The sequence below is a fragment of the Hippocampus comes genome, unplaced genomic scaffold (assembly GCF_001891065.2).
Source record: "Hippocampus comes isolate QL1 unplaced genomic scaffold, H_comes_QL1_v1.1 scaffold468, whole genome shotgun sequence".
Classification (NCBI taxonomy): Eukaryota; Metazoa; Chordata; class Actinopteri; order Syngnathiformes; family Syngnathidae; genus Hippocampus; species Hippocampus comes.
In genome coordinates this window covers 194,338-205,887 of record NW_017805226.1, presented here as the reverse complement: position 1 = coordinate 205,887, position 11,550 = coordinate 194,338, and the positions used below count along the sequence as shown (strand labels likewise).

The following is an 11,550-nucleotide window of genomic DNA, read 5'->3' as shown; positions in this document are numbered from 1 at the left end:
GCTAGGGACGTGCCTTTAGCGTCCTCTTACACGCCCACCCTTCACTCATTGGCGGACTTCCGCATGCCTGTCGTCACTCACGCCCGCCTTTTCTCTATATAAACAGCGTGTCGGCCAGAAGTGCTCTCAGTCAGGCTTTGGAACTCGGCGCATACACTAGACGCTCTGCATTATAAGGAGTCCTGTCCATTTTGGAGAAAATTTAAGACTTTTAATGGCGCCTTATAGTAGTGAAAATGCAGTATTTAAAATTGCGTACTCAGTTTAAACTCGTCTCTTCTTTTATTATTTTTTATTTATAATTTTATCTGTGGTTTTATTGCTCTTGTTTGATTGTAAGGTGTCTTTGAGTGTTTTGAAAGGCGCTTATAAATAAAATGTATTATTATTATTATTAAATACACTTTAATGGTCAACTTTTAAGGAGTGTACCGTACTACACATCCATCCATCCGTTATCCAAAGCACTTATCCTCACAAGGTTTGCAGGTGCGCGAGAAACTGTCCCAGTTATCTTCGAGGGGTATGATGGGTACGCCCTCAATTGGTGACCAGCCGATCACAAGGCACATTACTACACATTTGCATTAAATGTTTAAGAAAAGTTTGTCTTTAAATGTGTTTATTGGAGTGTCATTCTTATTTAACATTTCTGTTGTAAGGTGTATATTTAAATGTAATCATTTAAGTACATTTTTAATTTAACATTTTTAAGCACATTTGGAGGACGATTTCTTATAATGATTCGATTCAGATCATGATAGCGGGTATGCGTCACCACACTGCAAGGGGTTGACTGTTGCCAAGTCAGCAGTCCAGCATGACACAAAGCATTGTGGGATGGCTATGGAGAGGACTACATTCCGATTAGGGCTCAGTGTCACAGCTTTGCAGCTCAACATTATCACTGCAATTATACCTACTGGCCCTTTAATTCTGAAGTGCAATTAGATTGTTGGGATATGTTGGGTTTTTATGTGCAGAAACGAATGCAATATTTGTGTGTTCTTCCATTGTAAGTTGGTAGCAATGGTAAATTGCTAATTGCTAACCCTCACTACCATGCCGCCACTGGAAAATTTTGGAAAATGAATTCAAGTACAAATCTACTTAAGTACAGTAACAACGTCCAACCGCTGCCCATCTTCCTGTCACCACCTGTCTGAATGACTCGTTCGTCTCACACCTTTTACTTGTCTGTGTTTCAGGGCAAGAGCTTTATCTACTATCCCAATCCACGCTTCTTTCCACTCAACCGCGAAGCTCTGGATGCTCCGTACCACTTCAAGGCTGGCGGTGTGATTGCTGTGGAGGTGAGGTGATAAAATATTTGTTGTTATGGAAACATATCACCACTGTGTCACTGCCTACCTTAAAATGTACCTTTGTGTTGTTGCCATCAGGGTGAGGGCCTAACACAAGCGATGTCCAGACAGGAAGTGTCAGCTCGTCTTGGAGACGAGGAGTGTGAGGTGAAGACGCTGGACAGCACTCACCTGTATTGTGAACCACCTGAAGTCCAACCAATGAGTGTGTATGACAGCAGCCATCTACCCCGCCTCCAGGTTAGTTTTTGGAAGTGCGCTGCTGATAGAGGTGTTCCTATTAAATGGCATGCAAGCTTGAAAACACTGTGTGACTGTCACAGGTGGTGATGGGTAACCTGCAGGTGGACTTGGGAATGGTGCAGTATGACAGCGACTCTCAACTGCCTCCCATCCCTTTGGCTGCTCAGATTGGTTTGGGGGCTGGAGCCGCCGTCGTCATCCTGTCAGTGTTCATCATCATCCTCATGTATAGGTTTGTCTTTGTCACGCTCTATTAAATATAATTACAGGGTTTTAGCCAACTTAGTGTCTTATTCATGAAAGTTTTTGCATTTAGGAGAAAGAGCAAACAGGCCCTAAGAGACTACAAAAAGGTTTTGTTGCAGTTGGAAACATTGGAGATCAATGTGGGCGATCAATGTCGGAAAGAGTTCACAGGTCAACAAAAACATCAAATTTTGGTCAAAATGTGCCCAATGTTTGCTTGAAGAGTCTTCTCAATGTGCTTTATAGACCTGATGACAGAAATGACGGATTTGAGCAGCGATGTGGGAGGACCGGGTCTCCCCTTGCTAGACTATCACACATACGCAGAGAGAGTTTTCTTCCCTGGCCACCAGGCGGCGCCACTGAGCCACCAATTGGACCTACCAGAGTCCAGAAGACACACAGTGGAGCAGGGCCTCCAGCAGCTCAACAACCTGCTCAACAATAGACTCTTCCTCACGAGGGTGGGTGGGGCAATGTGTGAGGTTGGAGGACACCGTGGATGTTGGGTGACAACCAGATCCTGTCTGTCTTGCAGTTCATTCACACCCTGGAGGCACAGCAGGGCTTCTCGCAGCGGGATCGTGGCTATGTGGCCAGTCTCCTGACCATGGTGCTGCATGATAAACTGGAGTATTTCACTGAGGTCATGAAGTGTCTACTGCAGGATTTGGTTCAGCAGTATGTTGCTAAGAATGCTAAACTCATGCTGCGAAGGTATGTTAACTATTTCAGATGAGGAAACATCAAGAGGAAGAGGTTTTGATATGATATGAAAAGTGTATTTATATATGCCCTCGTTTGATGTTTCAGGACAGAGACGGTTGTGGAGAAGATGTTGACCAATTGGATGTCTATATGTCTCTACTCCTTTCTAAAGGTACATTCATTTTTGTCCCTCACTGTCTGCCTTGAGCCTATCATTTGTCTATCTGACACCCGCATGTATTTATTTCTCAGGAGGTGGCAGGTGAACCGCTTTACATGCTCTACAGAGCCATAAAGTATCAGGTGGACAAAGGTCCAGTGGATGCTGTGACGGGAAAAGCCAAGCGTACGCTCAACGACAGCCACCTGCTACGAGAGGACATCGATTACTGTGCAATGGTAACAGTGGCAATGCACACTTGCACTCACATTATTGGATTGAGAGATATTCAACGTGTGTGTGTGTGTGTGTGTGTGTGTGTGTGTGTGTGTGTGTGTGTGTGTGTGTGTGTGTGTGTGTGTGTGTGTGTGTGTGTGTGTGTGTGTGTGTGTGTGTGTGTGTGTGTGTGTGTGTGTGTGTGTGTGTGTGTGTGTGTGTGTGTGTGTGTGTGTGTGTGTGTGTGTGCATGCATGCGTGTATGTGATGTTCAGACACTTCTGCTGAAGAATGGAACTGATGACAACTGCCCTTGTCCTGTAAAAGTGCTGGACACTGACACCATCACACAGGTACCTCTTCAGGTCAAATCTATGACCTGTCTCTCTGTTCCTCATGACTCACATCCACCCATGTATCAACTTCTCACTTTTCTCTCTGTGACCTGTTTGTTCCTCACGTCTTAGTGAAGAAGGCTCTGTCTGGATAACAACAAGTCACTTTTTAAACTAAGGGAAATAACTGTACCTAAGGTTCTGGAAATGCTCTCTTCTCTGAAATGCTCTAAAGCTAAAGAAGTCTTTGGTCTCGACAGTAACCTCTTCAAACAACATAAAATTGCCCTGGCAAAACCATTTGCACACCTAATAAATCTTTCCATAAATCAATGTAGCGTGCCATTTGCCTGGAAGACTTCTAGGGTTGCTCCAGTGTGAAAGGCTGTGGAGAAGACCAAAGTACAAGACTACCAGCCGATAAGTATCATCACAGTCATTTCAAATTAGCTCAGAAATGGATTGCATCACTGCTAACTGACCATCTTAACAGTGGCAATAACCCAGTACATGCAATGCAGTTTGGTTTTCAAAAATACCATTCAACCGAAATCACAATTTGTTATTTCCATGAGATCATCAAAGGTCTAGTGGATCAAGTTGGTTATGTGGGAGCTGTCTTCCTGGGCCTGAAAAGAGCTTTTGACTCATTAAATCATAATGTAGTCATTAAAAAAAATGTCCTACTTCAACTTCTCTGATGGTGCACTATGCTGGATGAGATCATACGTGCCGAATAGAAAACACTGTTCAGATTGGAAACTCAATGTCACCTTACCTTGGGTGTTCAACAGGGCTACCCCAAGGCTCTATCTTGGCCCTAATTCTGTTCAGTCTCTGTGTAAATTACCTACATACAGCCTGCCCAGATGTTCAACTGCAATTATATACTGATGATACAGTTCTATATGTATAAATTATTTCGTTACAACTTGGACACACACAACATAAACTGTCCTAAAACCTATCAAGTCTCTCTTTTGCTGAGAATATCTGTCAGAATCCCCTGTGGGAAAGAATTACAACTCCCACCTCCTGCAGAACTTCTCCCATGTCCCTGGGGATGTGAGGGACATTTAGTCTGAGTGGACCATGTTCCGCGCCTCCATTAAACCAGATTTTTTATTGAGTCTTTTGAGCTGGCGTTTTCGGGTTTTAAGTTTGCGGAGTTCCAGGGTGTACCAGGGGTCTGAGCGAGTGAAGGACACAGATTTGGTTTTGATGGGGGCGAGTTGATTGAGACAGGAGGAGAGAGTGCTGTTGTCGTAGTTGGTGAGAACAGTGGGTTCATGGGACAATGGAGGAGGTAATATGGAAAGGTGGTTGAGGACGGAGGTAGAAGAGTCAGTTGGGGAGATGGATTTGAGGTTTCTGAATGATATGATGCGCTTTTCCTTGGGAAGTGGTAGGGAGGTGGAGGTCCAGAGTGATAGCCAGGTGATCGGAGATGTTGAGGTTGGTGCTAGAGAGTTTTTTGATGGTGAGACCGGGAGAACAGACCAAGTCCAGAGTGTGGCCGCGGATGTGGGTGGTGAAGTTATGAATTCGTGTAAGACGAGTGCTTTGATGTTGAGTGAGCGGGTGTTAAATAGAGTCAGTTTGAGGATTTTGTGATGTGTGGGAGACAGTGAAGATTGGGAGAGTGGGTGGAGATTTGGATTTGACATTTTAAAATATTTTCTCTCGTTATTATAGTAGTGAGGGGATCAGGCTGTGATGATGGATTGAATGGGGTAGATGGCAGCAGGACGAGACAGTGACAGCTGTGGCCTGGAGGGGGGACTATGGCAGGCGGAAGTGCTGTGTGTTGGTAAAGTGGAGGAAGGGGAAGGTGCAGGTGTGCGATTTATGCCGAGAAAACTTGTGGAGTGGTGAACAGCATGCTGGACATTTGCTGCCAGTATTCTGCTGCCTAGTTTGTTGGGGTGAAAACCGTCCGCCTTTAAAAGGGATGGACGGCGCCAAAATATGTTAAAATTGCCAATGAAGCCCATATTGTGGGTCCTGCGGGCAGTTTGGAGCCAGGTGTGAAGGCTAAGAATGCGGCTGAAAATGCCCATGCCACGGTGCGGAGAGAGTGGGCTGCTCATGAAAATTGATTTCCCGGTAGAGTTGAGGAACTGAAGAAGTTTGTAGAAGGGACCTTTGGTGATTTTTGACTGCCGGTGGGATGGATCAACACAGCCAACATGTACAATAATTCTATGGACAGATGGTGGGAGTGGATGAAGCAGGCTGGGGAGTTTTGCGAGGATGATGGGAACAGTGGCTCTGGGTAAGCAGTGTGTTGTTGCGTTGAAGAACCGGAGGTTTCGGGTTATGGAGTCGACAACAATCAGGGTGGTCGGAGGAAAAAGGGGGCGAAGTGGGCAGGCAGGGGTGGGTGAAGGGAGAGTGGATCTTGGCATAGGTTTAGTCAGTGGTGGTGAAGTGGAGGCAGAAGAGTGCGGGAGGAGACCAGGGACAGTGCGCTGCGGGGCCTGAGTGAACTGAGGGAATGAGCGGCGGTGAGCAATGGAGGAGAAGGGGTGCACAGGATTTTCTAAAGAAGGGATCTGAGGAGAGGGTTTCATTTTGGACTGTGTTGTGGATGGCGGGGAAGTTGTCAGCACCCCAGCAAGAGGACGGAAGTCACGGAGATTGAAGATGTCAAAGGTGTTTCTCAGCTGGATATTGGACTGCAGGGAGTGGTTGGGATTTGTGTCTTTCCCACTGCGTTGGATCAGGGACCTGGACACAGGCTTGTGGGGGGTGGAGCTGGACATGGACCTGGGCTTGGCACCCAGTCATGTCCAGGTGTCATCTGGATCGGCGAGTGGCAAGGAGACTTCAAGAGCGGGATCGGGAGTGGTGGCCTTGTCAACTGAGGGAGAAGCAGATTTGCCGGCAGCAGCTGTGTCGGTGAAAGATGGAGACTCTGGTTGTCCAGGACCAAAAATGATTGTGTCCATCTGCAGCTCAGCATCGCGGATATGGTAGAGTGTGGAGATTCTCTGTTCCAGTTCAACAATCTTCTCAGTAAGGCGGGTGCAGCTGCTGCAGCCGGACGAAGGGGCAAGAGGAGGCATGCGTAGAGTGTGGTGTAGGTCGATTGGTGGTTTGGCTAGCAGCAAGTGGTTTGGTGGGCAGCGGGTGGTTTGGCTAGCAGCAGGTGGTTTGGGTAGCAGCAGGTTTGACTTGCAGCAGGTCGTTTGGCTAGCAGCAGATCGTTTGGCTGCCACCACTGAGCCTCGCTCGTTAGTTCGTGCTGTTTCTCGCCATTCGCCGTCGCTCGGTAGCTCGCTAGCTGGTGCTCTCTCTCGCTGTTTGCTGTCGCTCGGTCGCTACCTGCGACCTTTAGTTTCGACCACCAGGGAGAATATCACTGTTTTGTTTTTGTAAATCTCTTCTCCACCCTCAACAACTCGAACACAGGAAGCCAACACATAAAAAGGGACATTAGAAAAAGGCAACACACCTCCAGAAACAATAAAGGTAGAGATTGAAATTTAGATTCGAAAACATAATGCACTAAATATGTCTCTCATTAATTAATCGCAATTAATGTGATAATTTGACACCTCTTCTATATCTGAAAATAACAGCTGGGCAAGTTCTCCATCAACCACGCCAGGTTCCATCATTGTCAGACTCAGTCTCATTCCCATTCGGCTCCTCAGAAGTGAAAGCTCCAACAACAGTGCAAGCAGGCACATGAACCCAAGTATCCACAATCCATTCACAAGTTGTTTTCACCATTGCTCGCACGCTGCTCACAACTTCACTTTGATTCCAATTGGAAACGTTTTTTTCGGCTTAAAAATCACCATAGGTGGTCATTTCTGTCCATTACCATGACAACCAGGCACAACAATAAAAGCAGACTTATTGCGCCCCGTTGTGTGTTTCGCTAGCGTGCTGGTTCCCTTCTTTTCTAGAGTGTGGTTCACCTGGATGTGGAAAGTGAGCGGCACCTCGTCCATGTTAGTGATGTGGTTAGGCTGGATGACATTGTCGGCAATCTTTTTGTTGTTTTTCAAAATTCAAAGTATGCTTTTCCCTCATCACTTGCCGTAGCCCAAGCAGGTAAACTAGGAATGTGGGGAATGGTTGAGAGAACAGTCGGGAATGGGAGCCCAGTGAGCCTGGCAGAGCAGCAGAATACAGGATTAAAAACTCTCAGAAACCATCTTTTTTCAATGTAAGGCAGAACATTAAACTTTTTACTGCAGTAGGAGCGGAAGATGGCTAACTGTTCCTTGTAATCCGCTGGATGTTGCTACGCGATGGTCATCCCTGCTCGGCTGGGTAGATGGCGTAGTTTCATAAAACAAAAGCACCAAGCACCAAAGATTAGTTGATCTTCAATTCTCTCGCGTCTGCTCGATTGCAATGGTCCTCCGCGTAACTCATAGCTTGTAGTTCAAACATGCTTCGTAAACTCTCTGCCAAGCTGCCATTTTCATGATGTTGTTTTGCACAATGCTACTGGGGGTGTGCCTTAAGCGTCCTCTTTCACGCCTACCCTTCCCACTTGTCCGCATGCTGTCCTCAGTTATGTCCACCTTTCCTCTATATAAACATGTCACCGCAACATCAGTCAGTCAAGCAGACCCCTGATCAAAATCACACAACAGCATTCACAGATTTTGGAACTCGGTGCATACACAAGGTGAATCGTAATTATTAGCCGCCCCATCCAGGGACTGTCATCTTTTTTACTCACAATAAACATAAATAAACAATACAGCTGTCACAATTGAATGTTTTTAGAATTGATTGTTGTTTTGATTATTTCATCAATTAATTAAATAAAAATGCTCCTACATTGAAGTGAATTACAAAAACATGTTTTCTGTTATAACTCTTAGTTAACCAATTATTGTTGTGGGGTTTTTTTTGGTATTCTTTCATAGGGTGGCCAACAGGATCAATGCGCTGCAAATTGCCGAACGCTGCAAACACAGGGAGAATGCAAAAAAAAAATACTAATAATTAAAAAAAAAAACATAAATGCGAACTAAAAAAAAAAATACACTGTAAAGCAAAAACGGTGCATGTAAAAATGCTGCAAATGGCCAAATGCTTTCCAGATACAATATATATATATATATATATATATATATATATATATGCATTATCTACCTTAAAGTCTCACCCTCAGCGATTTAGCTGTGGCTGGTTTAACAATCGCCCATTTCACTGTGTGCCTGTGGTCAGGTGAAGGACAAGATCCTGGACCAGGTCTACAGAGGAGTCCCGTTCTCTCAGAGACCAATAGCAGACAGCCTCGATTTGGGTGAAAACCTGTCTCAGCCGTTAGTCTAACCACTGATTGACCATTGCTTCTAACCAACCACCTTTCCTTGTTTGATTGATAGAGTGGCGTTCAGGTCAGGCGGGACACCTGACTCTGTCAGATGATGATGTCACAGCTGTAATTCAAGATTGCTGGAAACGACTCAACACGCTGCAACATTACAAAGTAATAATTTTCACTTCTGAGTGGTTTTCAGTGAGATGGCTTGGTTCTCTTGATATTTTCTTCTGCTTCTTCAGGTTCCAGATGGAGCCACAGTCGCTCTTGTCCCGCGTTCCAAGACTTCTAGTGGCACTCAAGTGAATCAGGTGTTCCAGACTGGAGAGAGTAAGAGCCTGTGCAGCACATTTTGAACCTATGGGCTTAAGAACTAAGTGGAACATCTTTTTGATATAGAAACACCAATGCTGGAGAATGAAGAAGAGGAGGGACTTCGATTGTGGCATCTTGTGAAAAGCAGTGAAGACCTGGAAATTCCCAAACACAGGAAGAGCAGCATGAAGGAAAGAGAACGAGCCAAGGCCATACCTGAGATTTACCTGACCAGACTACTGTCTATGAAGGTAATGGTGTGTGTGAATGTCCTTACCAGACAACTGTCATTTTCAGAGCAGTTTAATCTTAGGCTGGGCACACACATTCAGGCAATCAGGCTGTTTTTGTGCAGATCTTGTCTCTTCCGGACCACGGATGTCAAACGCTTGACAAACTTATGTCCTATAAGATTGTCTCATAAGATTATCCTTACATGTGAGTTCTGTTGTCGCTATAATAGGGGCCAGAACCAGTCGGGTCGGACAATCTTAAATAATGAAAGTGTTCAATGTTTACGAACACAAATCTCCATGTGTCAGGGAGAAGCCATGTTCTCCTGAGCAAGTTGACTCCGCAAACTGTGATGTGATAGAATGTAGTAAGTTAATGAAGTGACTGACTGACTAACGAGGAAACGTCAGTCAACAAAGTAATATCTGTTTATTCTCCCTCACTCAGGTCACGGGAGCACTAGAGGCGATATGCCAGTTGTCTTCGGGGGTCCTACCCAATGTCATTTTGTAAAAACGTGGGTTCTCCCCATACGACATGAAAAAAAATTTAAAGCATGATTGTGATATCACCCAATGTTTTTTGTGAGGGGATACATTTTTTTAATGTGTGTATATATACTTCCGGGTCATCTTTCAAGTAAACAAAAGCAACAAAGTTGGAGAGTCCACGTGAGGAACATTTCTTGTCCTCAATAAGCATTAAAAGTTCTCGTCAAAGATTCTTTCTGTCAGACAAATTGCCTTTTCTCAAAAATGTGACATATTAGAGGTGTGACATGGAAATATACAAACGTTCACTTGGAAAAAAAAAATGCATCGCCTCACCAAAAAAAAAAAAAAAGTTTGAGTTATCATCCAATGATTGCAAAACCACACAAATCTTTGCAAGGGAATTGATTGATTGGATTGAAAAACTGATTTCAATATTTTTATTCGTCAGTGGGGTCTATGAGCTGTTCTTTGTCTGGTCCCTCACCTAGGATCTGTTTGCCATATGTGACCCTGCCAGGGGCATAAAGCCCCAGACAACTTAGGTCCTTGGATCATTGGAAAGCAAAAACACCTCCACCACGGTAAGGGTGGCTCACGGAGGGGTGGATCATTACACGCCCCCCCCCCCCACTATAACAGACTATGGTCTGTCAGTCAAATAGTCTGAAACCCAGTGCACAAGATGGTGGTCCATAGCCATGCTGTTCAGTTTCTCCTGGAGAAGGCTGGGCCGGGTCATACTAAGAGCACTGGAGAAGTTGAACAATAGCATCCTCCAGGTATGTGAGGGTACAATGTAGATGGTAGACAACTGCGTCATCAACACCCGGCCTCTCTCGAGAGGCAAATTGTCTGCACTAAAAGCTGAAAAAGAAGCTCCAGGACCCGATGCTCTAGTGTCTTCATGACGTGCAAAGTGCAAAGGTCTGTAGTCGTTCAACTCACGAGGGCGAGTATGCATCCTTCATGTTTGCGTGTAACTGATCTGTATGCAAACATATCTATAAGTCCTATTCTTCTTTGTGGGATAACTGACATGCTGGTGGAAAGAGGCAAGAGTAATATCCCAGGTGACATGGTTAAAATCACCTGTTTACGTGTGGGTTCTGCCAAAGATAAACAATGTTTAAGAAAATCCTAATGTGTGTACCGAGCCTAAGATATTTAATGACCAGACTACTGTCCCTGAAGGTTGTACTTAGGTCTTCATGTGTCCTGTAGTCCTGACATACTTGTCTACGTGTGCGTATAGGGAACTCTGCAGAAGTTTGTGGATGACATCTTTGTTGCCATTCTGAGCACAAAGCGTCCCCCTCCTATTGCTGTCAGGTTTTTTTTTGACTTCCTGGATGACATGGCAGAGAAACACGGCATTGATGACCCAGAGACTGTCCACATATGGAAGACCAACAGGTAAGACACCAACTAATCACTTGGGCAGCCAACCTGTCTGGATGTCTGTATGTCTAACTTGGCTTTGTTCCTGCACAACCAGTCTCCCTCTCAGGTTCTGGGTGAATATCTTGAAGAACCCCCAGTTTGTGTTGGATGTCCAGGTGACGGACAGTATTGATGCTGTGCTATCTGTCATTGCTCAGACCTTTATTGATGCCTGCACCACATCAGAGCACAAAGTGGGGCGGGTACGTCACTCGTGTTGTCTTTCATGCTCGACTTTGTGGTTGCCTAACATGTAAAACCATGTGATTGCTTTCTGTCCAATCAGGATTCTCCAGTCAACAAGTTGCTCTATGCTCGGGAAATCCCTCGATATAAACAGCTGGTGGAAAGGTGAGTTACCATGGGTTCTTTGGCGAACATTTAGCACACAATCCACACTCTAGGCAGTTGGCTGTGCCTTGTGTCCCCCATTCACAAAGCCGTACAGTGAAACTCCTCGACAACGAAATCATGTTTGCAGCAAGAAATTTTTCACAACAGGGGGTTTTTCACTGTAGCAAATTTGATCTCAGATGTA

The 11,550-nt window shown here is 45.1% G+C and overlaps 1 protein-coding gene across 4 annotated transcripts in view; it reads left to right on the top strand.

The window, feature by feature from the left end:
• Nucleotides 1–11,550, top strand: part of plxnb3 (plexin B3) — a 102,162-nt gene that overhangs the window by 72,862 nt on the left and 17,750 nt on the right. For 3 of the 4 annotated variants that reach the window (XM_019869386.1, XM_019869387.1, XM_019869385.1), the window contains 16 exons: nucleotides 1,209–1,313; nucleotides 1,404–1,565; nucleotides 1,649–1,800; nucleotides 1,885–1,985; nucleotides 2,061–2,278; nucleotides 2,353–2,531; nucleotides 2,628–2,694; nucleotides 2,775–2,921; nucleotides 3,174–3,251; nucleotides 8,433–8,511; nucleotides 8,594–8,697; nucleotides 8,772–8,859; nucleotides 8,929–9,095; nucleotides 10,825–10,985; nucleotides 11,068–11,215; nucleotides 11,299–11,363. In XM_019869386.1, coding sequence (XP_019724945.1) covers nucleotides 1,209–1,313; nucleotides 1,404–1,565; nucleotides 1,649–1,800; nucleotides 1,885–1,985; nucleotides 2,061–2,278; nucleotides 2,353–2,531; nucleotides 2,628–2,694; nucleotides 2,775–2,921; nucleotides 3,174–3,251; nucleotides 8,433–8,511; nucleotides 8,594–8,697; nucleotides 8,772–8,859; nucleotides 8,929–9,095; nucleotides 10,825–10,985; nucleotides 11,068–11,215; nucleotides 11,299–11,363 — 2,021 coding nt within the window. The other variant, XM_019869388.1, reaches the window with a different exon arrangement.